Source organism: Neofelis nebulosa, chromosome 2, assembly GCF_028018385.1.
Source record: "Neofelis nebulosa isolate mNeoNeb1 chromosome 2, mNeoNeb1.pri, whole genome shotgun sequence".
Taxonomy (NCBI): Eukaryota; Metazoa; Chordata; class Mammalia; order Carnivora; family Felidae; genus Neofelis; species Neofelis nebulosa.
Window position 1 is genome coordinate 70,525,094 of NC_080783.1, and position 14,085 is coordinate 70,539,178.

At 37.1% G+C, this 14,085-nt stretch overlaps 1 protein-coding gene across 2 annotated transcripts in view; it reads left to right on the plus strand.

The window, feature by feature from the left end:
• Positions 1–14,085, plus strand: part of FAP (fibroblast activation protein alpha) — a 73,724-nt gene that overhangs the window by 28,264 nt on the left and 31,375 nt on the right. For both annotated transcript variants that reach the window (XM_058715145.1, XM_058715146.1), the window contains 5 exons: positions 852–955; positions 2,520–2,655; positions 6,683–6,727; positions 12,619–12,723; positions 12,822–12,892. In XM_058715145.1, the coding sequence (XP_058571128.1) occupies positions 852–955; positions 2,520–2,655; positions 6,683–6,727; positions 12,619–12,723; positions 12,822–12,892 (461 nt within the window). The remainder of the gene's footprint in view (positions 1–851; positions 956–2,519; positions 2,656–6,682; positions 6,728–12,618; positions 12,724–12,821; positions 12,893–14,085) is intronic.

A 14,085-nucleotide genomic window follows, 5' to 3' on the forward strand; every position in this document is an offset into this window, starting at 1 on the left:
CAAAAGAAACCAGAAGTCCCAGCTAAGCTTCACAGTGAAACAGGAGGTCAGAGGAGAGCCTGGACAGTTCTTTAGATAAATCCAAACGGCATGGAGTCATTTAAGGCTGTGAACCTGAACTCTGTGGACTTAAATTGTTTGACAATTATAAGACTCTCTTTTTCTGTGTTAAAATAACAGGAACTCTAAGAAGCTGTCTGGGTGTGAACTATACTGTCATGTAAATTTAGGGTGTATAATAGCACAGAAAGTACAAAACAAGAAAAGTGCAAATTCTACAGGCACTTTATTTGGAGGTGACATTTCCCTAATTTGGGGGGGATGATAACAGTAGTAATGTAACCAGCTAGGAGACCGACTGATGATTGTCCTAGACCAAAGTATAGGGCAAAAAGCAAAAAATATCTTCTGTTATTTATTGTTTATACTGTCTTCCCCCCTGCACGCCTTCCAGTACAGGGAGAAGTGATTATAATAATTATCCTAATAATAATAATAAGAAGAAGAAGAAGAAGAAGAAGAAGAAGAAGAAATATCTGTCTTGAAAGTCAGAAAAGAGAATATCAATTATGGCACTGCATTTTCATATCCAAAATATTTTCCCCTACGAATCAAAGCTCTCTCATTAATCACTTAAAATATGTGTCTTCACTCTGGTTGACATAATATTTGTAATTGCCCTGCAAGTAAAATCGAAATGAAATTCCTGGTCATGTTATAATTCAAATGTTTTCAACAATGATATACTTAATATTGTAAGCTTATAAAAAATGCCTAAACTCCTAAAGTGTCTTTAATATGTTAGTCATAATTAAAAATTTATGAGCACATAATCTCCTTTTTTTCGGCAGGCTGGAGCTAAGAATCCTGTTGTTCGGTTATTTATTATCGATGCCACTTACCCTGAGCATATAGGTCCCATAGAAGTGCCAGTTCCAGCAATGATAGCATCAAGGTAGGGCAAGCCCAGATGCTCTCTTTCCACCTTAACCTGAATTTTAACACTTAAATTTCTTAGCTGAAATTTACACTTCTTTTCTAGTGAGTTTATGATATGTATACTCTAAGCAGAAATAAATAAATAAAGTTGGCATGTAAACCTAAATACGTAACCAAATTAAAAATGACATTTCTTAAATTGATTTTAAAGTGTCAGCCCCTTTCACACATGTAAGGATGATCAGAGCGATCAATCTAAGTGATACTCCCCTCAGATGTGTGAATGTAAACTTGTGATCAGTAGGCAAATAATAAAATTCATATATGTTCTCAGCCTGTCTTGTTTCAAGTCTGATCTACGTTCTCTCAAGCCCAGGGTTGATAGATCATGTTTGATCACATATGCATGACTAACAAGAGGCCAACCCTCTCCAAATATTAGCAATTTTTATTAGGATGCAGTCTATTCACAATTATCTGGTTGTACAATTATCTGTTTGGGATTCACTGTAAGGAGACAGGGACATGAATCAGTCTCACTCCCCCAGCTTGGGGCCAGGGCCATATGTAGATCCTGTCTGATTAGTTCTGATTGTAGCAACCCTTCCAACCCTCCATCAGTCCTCTGTGGTCATTATGGTTGAAGCAGATCAAGGTAAGCGGCCACCCACACCCAGCCTGGTGGGCCTCCTCACTGCTTCCCAAACCCTAACAGGCCAGGGCATGCTGCCCCTTGCAGGAGAGTTGGCCAGGGCAGAATGATTGATCACTGACAGGAAAGAGAACCTCAGCAGAGGCCTCTGTGGGGCCTTGCCAGGGTGAATCTACTCTTGGATAATTTAAATTTTTTTTTAATGTTTATTTATTTTTGAGAGAGAGAGAGAGAAAGAGAGAGAGTGAAAGAGAGAGAGCACGAACAGGGGAGGAGCAGAGAGAGAGGGAGACACAGAATCCGAAACAGGCTCCAGGCTCCAAGCTGTCAGCACAGAGCCTGACGCGGGGCTCGAACTCAAAAACTGTGAGATCATGACCTGACAGTTGACACCAACTGTATGCCAAGCACTAATAGAGTTACTTAGTGTACATCATCTCTGATTGTGATACTAAACCTGAATTTCAACCCCTGACCCTGGTCACAGTTAAAACGAGGCTTCTAATACAAACTGCCTAGAGAGAAAGATGGGCATTTATCACACTTGGCTCTCTCTCAACCACTTAAAAAGTGAAAAATTGAGTTTACTCATGCAAAATAACCAGTTTAATGCTTTCGCCCCCTCTATATTGACCAATAGCTTTGGCCTCATGTCTTAAAATGTTTCCCAAGATATAAAAGTCCAAAATGAGGAGAAAGCTCGAATATAAAATAATTCCATTAGATGAACCAACTCTCTTATAGATATTGTTTAAAAGTCAGCAAGTATATTTAAACTTTCTCTGAAGAGAAGGGAAAGTTCTACCTTCTTTATCTATGGAATAGATATTTCATAATAACAAAATACATCCTTGAGAATAAGAACTTGAGAAATTATTTGACATCATACTGGTTTATGGTAGTGACTGTTGTTTTGGTTTATTTGCAGTGATTATTATTTCAGTTGGCTCACATGGGTTACTGATGAACGAATATGTTTCCAGTGGCTGAAAAGAATCCAGAATGTTTCAGTTCTGTCTATATGTGATTTCAGAGAAGGCTGGCAGACATGGGATTGTCCAAAGGTAGGTCATATTAAACCCACAGAGGTGTATTTCTGAAGATGAAAGCGTATGAGGGAGGACTTATTTATCGCTAACATTTTGTATTATAAAGCCAGAATTACTGCATTCAACTCTTGATTGTTTCGCAAAACAAAACAAAACAAAAACAACCCTTTATTCACAGTCCATTATTTTTATTAAATAAGTAATAGACTCCTTGTTTTCTTGAATGACTTTAGCATTGAAACTGAATGGAGAAAAAGACTAAATGAAACAATGTAATATTGGAAAAATAAGGTATCTGGTTCTGAGTTAGGATGAAATTCCATCCTTTTGAGAATATAAGATTGGTAGTCAACAAAACCCAAAATGATGAAGATGAGAAGATAAGATGGGTCTTTAGGGAAATAGATATATTCTACTTAAAACAAAACAGAGGGGCGCCTGGGTGGCTCAGTCGGCTTAGTGTCCAACTTCGGCTCCAGTCATGATCTCGTGGCTCGTGAGTTTGAGCCCCGGGTCGGGCTCTGTGCTGACAGCTCAGAGCCTGGAGCCTGTTTCAGATTCTGTTGTCTCTCTCTCTCACTGCCCCAACCCACTCACATTATGTCTCTGTCTCTCTCAAAAATAAATAAACATTAAAAAAAAAAAGAAATAGATAAAAAAATAAAACAGAAAAATGCCAACGGTGTTATGTCTATTCAGTGTAAAAATAGAAAAATAGAAATTTTGAAGGAAATTGATGTCATCAAAAGAAAGCCAAACATTCCCATTGTAAAATTTAAAAGCAGATAATTAAGAATATGACATGAAATATCAGGTCAAACTATCCTGCTATCCTGTTATCTTGCAGTAATTCAGTGGGTTAATACAATAGAAATACTGTGCTGATTTTAGGAAGGGAAAAGTTGAAAATTAAGCACAGATTTATTGTTGAGTTTTAATTGTTTCTATTGTTCAAATCCAAACATAATCTGTTAAATTAATGCGTTAGAAAAGTACTCCACCAATCTAAAAGCTTTAAAATGAGTCTGTTCATAAGTACTCCTATTAGAGACTCAGACACACAAAATGTTTTCTTTAAATAGGAAATTTGATGGATACATTTCATAAGACTTCTAATTATGAAGACATGTTTCATTAAACCAAATATAGAATAAACCTTTTTTTATCAAGCAAGAAAAAAAGCACAGAGGAATCAAAGTAAATCACTAAATTCCTTCTTGAAATTAGGACACTATGTTTTGCAAGAAAAGAGTCATATGAATCTATTTGGAAATATATCAGGACTATTATAGTCAACATTACTTGGGCTAAAAATATTTTTTTAAATCACTACTCTGTAAGAAGCTTGACTAATTTTGATGGAATATGCTAGAAGCTTTTTTTTTTTTATATCTTATTTATATTTTGCTATACAAAACAGAAAGATTTTGGCTTCAATGCAGTACCATAGGGGGAAAAAGAAGAATCAACTTGATTGTGGTAGTTAATTAGAAACCATTCATCTGATAAATCAGCTTGGGATGAATATATCTTCAATGTTTTTATTGAATCTAGGTATTAGAAATTGTTGGTTTTACTTATTACTTTTAACCTGTAAGATCAGTCATTTAGACTAAGATTTTAGTTCTTAAAACTAGGCATTTAAAAACAGTAATTGCTTTGGAATCTGAAATTCTAATTTATAAAAATCAGGGTCAACTTTAATCTAAACTGACAGAATATAAAAGATGCTTATTCAAGGAGATGTGGAATTCCTTGGATATAAACTTTAACTTTACGGCCCAAAACAGTGATTAAATTTAGAATACCAGGTTTAATTAACCTTAGGATTTCAAAGCAACCTCTGTTTCAAAATAATTTAATAAATACATGGAACACATTTTTAGATAAGAACTGCAAAGTGTCGTGTTAGACAACAAAGCTGTGCCTTAAAATTTATTATTCCCTTGCTTTTTATGACAGTACCTTCTCTCATGATTCCCTTTCTACTTCACTGACCTTTTGTTTTCAGCTCTTCTTTTTATGATTTCTCTGTAAATCTTACTATTCTCCAAATTAATGTGTTTGTAAGGTAGGCTAACTGCTAGAACACAAGTAAGACCCTTCTTATTATTACAATACAATACAATACAATGCAATACAATACAATACAATTAATACAATAGAAATTTTGGGGGGCACCTGGGTGGCTCAGTCTGTTAAGCAACTGACTTCAACTCAGGTCATGATGTCATCATGGCTTGTGAGTTCAAGCCCCACTTCCGGCTCTGCACTGACAGCTCAGAGCCTGGGGCCTGCTTCAGATTCTGTGTCTCCCTCTCTCTCTCTGCCCCTCCCCCACTTGTGTTTTCTCTCTCTCTCTCTCTCTCTCTCTCTCTCTCTCTCTCTCAAAAATAAATAAATAATTTTTTTAAAAAAGAAGAAAGAAAATTTTTACACATTCAGGTAACCACCTAATACTGAGTCCAGGTTTGTGGGGAATTTTAATTGTTGGGATGCTCTGCTCTGCACAGTCACTCTAGGATCCAGGTTGATGGCATTTGTGCTGTCTTCATCTAGTGACTTCCAAAGCTAGTCCAAGGTTATTCAAACCTGATCACCAACATCCCACTGGGGGATGGAAAAGAGAATGGAAGATCACATATAACAGGTTTATATAGGTCAGGCCTAGACGTAGAATGAGTCACTTCTGCTCACACACCATTGGTTAGAATGTATCACATGACCACATCTTACTGGAAGCAGGCCTGGGAAAAGTAGCCTAGCTATAGTCCTAGCAAACAGAGAAAGCGGTTGCTAATAATCTTCTAGTCTCTACCATAACTCTCAACTTACTCTTTAGGCAATTTTTATCTGTACCAGAGGTTTTGGTTACCATTTGCCCTCAAATTTATTCTGAGGATTTGAACTTTTAAATGTCTCTGGCTACATCTTCTCTGATCCATATTTGCTATCCATACCTAGATTAAGGCCTTTATCATCCTTTTTCCCAAACATTCCAGTAGCCTTCCAATTGATCTCTCTGCCTCTTTCTATCTTGCTGACTTATAATCCATTCTCTGTATCATGTTCACAATTATATTTTCCAAATTGTGACTTTGAACTCCTTCACAGGGCTCGTCTAGAAGGGGAATCTAAACTTCCTAGGGTGGCATAAAAGTTTCTCCAAGATCATTCTGATACCCAAACATCTTCCTTCCTCTTGAACTCTTTTCCATAGTCACCTTCCACTCAGCCATATGGAACCACCCCTGTGGTCTACTAAGCTGGCCTGGGCTCTGTGCTGTTCATTTCACCTAGAATGATTTTTCTCTAATTATTTGTCTAGGAAAGCCTATTCATCCTTTTATGCCCACTAAATTTTGATCAACAAATGATTATACTATCTTAAAATGTACACCAAAATAAGATTCTGTGCACATTTTAAGATTCCTACCTACTTAATAAGATTAAGAAAAGAAAAAAAATTAACCTAAACTCCACTGTGAAATGCTTTTTTAAAAAAAATGTTTATTTGTTTATTTTTGGAATAAGATAGAGTGACAGTGGGCATGCGAGTGGAGGGAGGGGCAGAGAGAATGGGAGAGACAGAAATCCCAAGCCAGGTTCTGTGTTGTCAGCAGACCTGGGGGGCTCGAACCCACAAACCATGGGATCACAACCTGAGCTGAAACCAAGAGTCAGACACTTAACTGACTGAGCCACCCAGACACCACTGAAATGTCTTTTTAAACTATATGACACCAAGTGCTTGGGTTGTGCTCAGCTTCCATAAATGAAATAATTCCAGGCACTGCCTCATGGAAAATTAAACCAGAATTATTAAAGGTTTTCAGTAAGATCCATCCCTTAGATTGCTCATGTATATGCAATAGCGTTGATGTATAAGATGTTGAATACGGTCATCTTAAATTCAAGTGTGAAGTTAGGCTATTAGCAATGGTACACTCTGAGTGGGCAGCTTAACAGGTTCAAATGCCCAGATCATGTTTAGGAAAAACTGTTCTAATAGCGTGCTTGACGTGATCTTTCTTTCTTTTAGACCCAGGAGCATATAGAAGAAAGCAGAACTGGATGGGCTGGTGGAGTATGATTTTGCTATCTTTTCCTTATATTTTAATGACACTTCACAGATTCTCAGCCATCAAAGGACTTTTTTAAATGTATCCAAACTGACACTACTTGTCTCATAGAAAAAACACCAAGGTAAAAAAAAACCACAGAGGTAGGGATCCTTTCAGCAGTTTTGTGCCAGACAATTAATGTCTATATATTTAAAATTCTATTGAGAACAAATCATAGTCCTCATGTCACAACCTTAACTTTTTCAACTGACTCTCTGATATTCATAATTAATATTCTTATTAAACAAAATAAAGGCTGTTTTCAAAAGCAATTACAATTCCTGATCGACTTAAAATAATACTTACCAGCCAGTTGAATCCAGAAAAACCAAATACATTGGGTATTCATAGTAATTTAAACACAATCTGCCTCTTATTCAATTTCATATAAACTGAAATGAATAAATGAATTATGTATTCTTTTCCAGTTTTTAAGTGGTATCAAATAGGAAATCGTATATTTTGTTATGGTTTGTGATCACTAGATTTTTTGGATAGGCTTATTCAGTGATTTGTAAGAATTTTTAGTGTAAAAAAATCATGATTTACAAAGTTATCAATTGTGTACAATATTCTATTTGAAGAATATAAAATAGGACAGAGACCAAGTGAATGTTGCATGGATGCTGCCATTTATTACAAACACGTGATTGAATTCAACTAGCATTTGGATTTAAAAAAACAAAACAAAACACAGTTTCTCTGAGTAGCACAAGCAAAGAAAAAGAAGACCCTTAGGACCTGGCTTAACACATTAACCCATGATACAAGGACAATAAAGACTTCAGAGTTAATTGTAAGATGATAACTCATAAAAATTCAAAGTTAAGATGGGTAGAAAGAAGGTAAATTGCAAAGTAAAAATCTTCAGATGTCAAAAACTCCTTGTACATTTTTCTGGAGTTAGCAATTTTAGCTTACATATATTTACTCTGTCTTTAGTTAAAGATATCTCAGTTCTAAATAACATAAGAACTCTGCCACTATACTAAATAACATAAGAAAAATCAGCAGTATTCAGTGGAAGGACAGAATTTTCTAAATTTTTGGAATCTTGGTCAATCCATAGCTCATCTTCCAAAAAGACAATGCCTAGGTCATTGTTTGAAAACTTGAGGAAAAGGGAAGTTAATCTATGAGTTCACTCTCATTATAAAATTTCCAGAAAGATTGGAGGCAAAGAATACTTTAAGACTTCCTTTGCTTGTATTCTCCGTGATGATAATGTAGCTAGAGTTACTGCAGAATATTATGAGTGACATGATTTTACAAATAGATAAACAAGGATACCAACAATCTTCTCAAAGACGTGATCTTTGGAATCCATGCACATTTATTCTGAAAATGCTGCATGCGTTCAAAACACTCTGAAATATTTTAGATTGCATCTTTTGAAATCTCTTATTTATAAGCAACTTGGAGTCAACATTTGTATCTTATCAATTTTTATAATCTGTATAGCACCAACCTTGTAATCTCAGCAAACATGAGCAGAGTGGATTAATTAATTAATTGATTAATTGCCTTCTAAAGCTGTAGAGCCTTGCTTTAAATACCCTCAGTGGAAGCACATACACATCCTTTGAGGGAAGATGAGATCCCTACATTAAATAAAAAATGATGCCAAAGTAAATCTAGTGAATAATGTATTATGTATCTACAACATATGATTTTGTGCTAGATCATTTTAACATCTGTAGCTTTGGAATTCTATTGGAAAAAAATCATCTTTTAATGTATTCATCTCAATCTCTTAAAATTTAAAATAGTCAGTAAACTTTCTAAATACCCAAAGAGGTATTGTCAAAAATTCTTTGTAGTGATAGCTTTCAGGAGTAAGTTCACACTCTCCCAAGGCAGCTGCTTTGAAGAAGTCATTAGATTTTACAAGCTTTGACATGTCTTTTGAAAGTCAGGCTATAGCTTCATATGCTTATAAGTTCATATGTCATAATGTGCTGGATAGCTTCCTTTGACCTATAATCAAATCAGTGACTTAATAAAATTACCCAGAAAAAACCTAGGAGTATGAAATAACCTTTCAGACATTTGTTCAAGTAATACCTATGAACTTTTTAGAGAAAGTGTACAGGCTAGTCGTATCAGTATAAAATTAAAGAGTGATGTTGGAGAAGTTGTTCCTTTAGATTTTATTAAGGAGATTTCAACTGAAAAACACCTTTAGAAATCACCTGTGAATCAGAAAAGATTGAATGACTTGCTAAAAGCAATAGACCTGTTACGGTGCGGGGCACGGAACTAGCAAACAGAACGAACTTTACCTATCACTCTCTCTCCTCCAGCATGAGCTAGTCAAGTGTCTTAATTTGGGGGATGTAGCCTCATATCTCCTTTGGTATTTGATCAGAAAAATAATAAACCATGAGTTCACTTTAAACAAATTTCTTTTTGCCCTGTAGGGAACCGACAAAAAGAACTATTTAATCAAAGAATGCAGTATTGAATCAGTAAAATTTGGAGAACAAACACTAAAAGCATAGACTACAATGCTGCATTTAAATTATTTTAAAATAATTAAGCAATACGGCCCCTCCCTTTGCTGTCAGTAAAACCCCTTTGTTCAGAAAAATGAGCTTGTGGGTTTTTTTTTTTACTTTTAAGTAAGCCTTCATTTCCTTATTTCACAAATAAAGTTGGCTGAATTGGTTGCCGGAAAAACGAGTTTTCTGCTTGATGCTTGGAAGTCTGTGCTTTTCATCAAATGTGGACTCAGCTTAGGCATCAGCCTCTGATATCTAGGACCTTGGGTTGTTTACCAACCATGGCAAGAAATTATCAGGTGGTAAATAATCTCACCTTCCAAGTAAAACAGTTTAAATGGCTTTGCAGATAGAGGTGAGTAATTTATCAGAAAATCTAAGCTGATAAAAAGACTGTGAAGAGGCCTTGTTAAAACTGAGGACCACCTAGTTACCTGTGCTTTCTAGGGTCCAGGTGTAACTTGATGCAAGACGCATTTAACTCAGGATGCATTATGGAGCTAGCTCTGGGAAAGTGAATGCGGAAATATTTCACACTCTCTTTAGCTCACCCAAGTTACCTGTTCATCTAAAGCAGCTGTCCTCAGTGTGCGCAATAAAAGGGGAGAAGATAACATTCTTTGCTTAGCAGAGATAGTCTTCCTGTTTGCCTGATTCTAAGATCTTCAAACACTGCCCTATTTTTTTTTCAATGGAAATGAAAGTTTTAAGTTTTAATCCAGAACAAAACCTTTTTTAAAGTTCCTTACTAACCAGAGGTGTGAGGAGACTATGTTTTTACTCCGGCATCTTAAAATATTTTGTGACCCTGGTTCCATTTTAGTGGTAAAAACAATGCACAGCCAGTTTTTTGTCTTTTACCCTAAGGAGTGAGAGGGAGGCATTGGAAAGTGGTTACTAGTAAGTAAGTATATCATCATTTGTCTGAGAAGGCAAAGCTTCATTCTCAAATGAAACAATGGCTTGTCAGATTTATACTAACAAAATTCCATCCACAAAATTGCAAACCAGAATTTCTTTTCCCTGGGCCTCTTTTTCACTCAATTCACTCTTAATTTTATTTAGAGGCACAAGTCTCAATACACAGAATCCCACCAAGGCTGGTCTTATTATTAATGAAACTCATAAAGGAACCATGGAAGGAGACAGCAGTTTCTCCTTATCCCATTTTTTCATTTTGTGAAAGACATCCATTCTATGCCAAAGTGATAAGACTTAGGACAGGGTATTAGTTTCCTGGGATCAATGTGACAAATCACCACAAACTTGGTGGCTTAAAACAATAGAAATCCATTGTGTCACCATCCTGGAGGCTGTAAGCCCAAAGTCAAGGTGTCAGCATGGTCCTGCTCCCTCTGAAGCCTCCAAGGAAGAATACTCCCTCTCCTCTTCCACCTCCTGGTGGCTCTTGGCAGGACTCCATTGGCTTGTAGCCATCTCCCCCAATCTCTGCTCCCATCCATGAAGCCTTCTTCCCTGTGTCCCTCTGTGTTTCTTTGTACCCCCTCTTTTTCTGAGGACACCATTCATTGGATTTGGGGCCCACTCAAATCCAATATGGTCACATCTCAATTCTTACTCTGATTATATCTGCAAGTAAGGTCATTATCTTCCTTCATTTGAGCTGTTATGACAAAGTGCCATAGACTGAGTGGCTTAAAAACAACAGAAATTGATTTCTCACACTTCTGGAGGCTGAAGGTCTTAGACCAGGGTGCCAGCATGGTTGGGTTCTCGTGAGAGCTCTGTTCTGGGTTGGAGACCACCAACTTCTTGTATCCTCAAGTGATGGAGAGCAGAGCAAGGGAAGCAAGCTCTCTGGTGATTCACAGAGGGCACTAATCCCATAAGGCTCTACCCTTACGACCCCATCTAATCCTAATTACCTGCCCAATGTCCCACTTCCTAATACTAACCCTAATTCATATTAGGGTTTCAAAATATGAGTTTTAAGGAGACACAAACAGTCCATAATAGTCACATTCTGAGGTTCTGGGTTCACGTAAATTTTGGAGAACCCTACCCAGATCACTACAGACACCACATCAAATAAGTTACATTTTAATAGCATGCAATCATAATCATCAATTTGGTCAAAAACCATCACTCAAAAGGCCTACAGCAACTAAAAGATACTGATAGTTTGGTTGTTGTTGCCTGGTCAATTCTGAACGAGTTAAACATCTTGATTCCTTGTTGTGTGGAAACACTTCCAGCTAGAGAGAGCTGGCTTGGGATTATTTGTGGGAGTATCTACTGGCCGTGATGTAGAGTAGCTCTATCCTCACATAGCTATTTTACCATTTTACCTTCCTTTTATAACCCAACGGCCAGGAAAAAAGAAGCTGACAAATGTAAGATAAGGATATATATTTTTAATTTTTTATGTTTATTTGTTTTTGACACACACACAAACACACACATACACACACACACACACACACACACACACACAAAACACAAACAGGGGAGGGGCACAGAGTGAGAGACATACACACAGGACCCGAGATGGGCTCCACATTGACAGCAGGGAGCTGGACATGGGGCTCGAACTCATGAAAGAACTTGAGATCATGACCTGAGCCACCCAGGCGCCCCAAAGCTATTTTTTTTATGGGAGAAACTACTAACTAAAATTTGGTCTGAGGACTTTTGCAGGATTTTAGTTATCTATACCATGAAGGGTATGAAAGTATGGTTTGCTGAGTGTCAGGGCCTCCTTAGGTCATTCACCAGTTCCCAGTAAATGACCAGTAGGGACCCTGGGAAGAGGTCAGAGATGGGTAATGAGGTCTGCTTCGCTCCCTGAGCTCAAGGAGCAAACCTCCTACTTGCTTGTCCTGGGTCTAGAAGTTTCTTTCCATCATGAAAAACTGTAACTAGCAGGGCATGATATTTTCATCTTTAAAATGTCTTCATTGAATCATTGGCATTAGGTGCTTGGCATCCGACAAATCAAAACTCAAAAAAACTATCAGCCTTCATGAGTCACGCTTTGGTCAAATACCACATTTTGAAGTTAGACTTGGCTACATGGCAACACTCATTTATGATTCTCTTAACTCTGTTCCAAACCACAGTGTCTCCAAGCATAGACATTCAATCAAATTAAACATTATAAACAGAGGGGCATGTAGTAGCAATTAAGCAGCAGTTGGAATGTGCAAATGCCTGTTAGAATTACTAGAAAAGCTGTCTAACTGCAAGAATGGCATTTCAGATGTGGTTGATGGATGCTAGGGGAGGCAGGACATTCTGGTTCCGATAATCATGAACTATCCACTGCTTATAAAAAATTCTATAGTTTTAGTTTGGTTTGTCTTTTGAACATAACCTCTGTTCATTTCTTTCAGTTCTTTGTTTCAACACCAGTTTTCAGCTATGATGCCATTTCATACTACAAAATATTTAGCGACAAGGATGGCTACAAACATATTCACTATATCAAAGACACTGTGGTATGTTCCTTCCAAGATTTATCTCCTCAAAGATCATTCAGTTGAGGTTGCTCAAATAACGCTCAGCTTCACACAACATAATGTTTGTCTTTTTATAGGAAAATGCTATTCAAATTACAAGTGGCAAGTGGGAGGCCATAAATATATTCAGAGTAACACAGGATTCACTGTAAGTATTGCATGAAGCATGATGCACCATTCAGGTTTTAATTGGCACTGATGGACCCACAAATGATACTGTACCACCTCTTAGTTAAAAGCATTTTTTGTTACTTACTCTGTAGTGTAGTTCAGACAGCTGTGGTTTCATTAAAATTGTGTATTCTTTAATAGTTAACATGATTTCTTTTAGGAAAGAATATTTAGTCAGCAGTCACTTCTCTTCTGATACTTGGTAGGTAATTACATTAAAAGTATAAAATTTTAGAAATAATAACGACTTTTAAACACAAATTTTACTCTTTAGCACTTGAAGAAATGAGCAAGCTTCAGAAGTCCATGAAGGGCAGCCCATGGATACAGAAAGTTTTTTGTAGTGATTCACTGTTATATAAGTTTAAGATTATTATCTACAACAGCTATCTTTTTTTTAATTTTTTTTTCAACGTTTTTTATTTATTTTTGGGACAGAGAGAGACATAGCATGAACGGGGGAGGGGCAGAGAGAGAGGGAGACACAGAATCGGAAACAGGCTCCAGGCTCTGAGCCATCAGCCCAGAGCCTGACGCGGGGCTCGAACTCACGGACGCCGAGATCGTGACCTGGCTGAAGTCGGACGCTTAACCGACTGCGCCACCCAGGCGCCCCTACAACAGCTATCTTTAAAAAAAAGTTTATTTACTTATTTTGAGAGAGAGAGAGAGAGCGAGCGCCAGCGGGGAGAGACAGAGAGAGAGGGAGAATCCCAAGCCAGATCTGTGCTCTCAACACAGAGTCCAACGTGGGGCTTGAACTCATGAACCATGAGATCCTGACCTGAGCCAAAGTCAGGAGTCAGACGCTTAATCAACTGAGCCACCCAGGCTCCCCAGCTATCGTTTTTTGAGCAATTACTTCATACCATATACTGTAAAGTAGAAACAATTACCCTGGTTATACAGATGAGAAAACTGATCCTTGGAAATTAACATGGCCAAGACTGCATATTTAATTAGTAGCAGAACTAGGATTCAAACCTAATACATATTAAATCTAAGGTTCTTATTGTGATCTCAACATGGGACTTCTTCCTTCCAGTTCTTTCCTCAGTCCATCCTGTGTGCTATCTAAATAAATCATCTTAAAATAATCATTTATGATCAAACTTCTATAGTCAAGAATGTAAAGTTTCTTTCCCTTGCTTCTAATAAAGTCCAAATCCA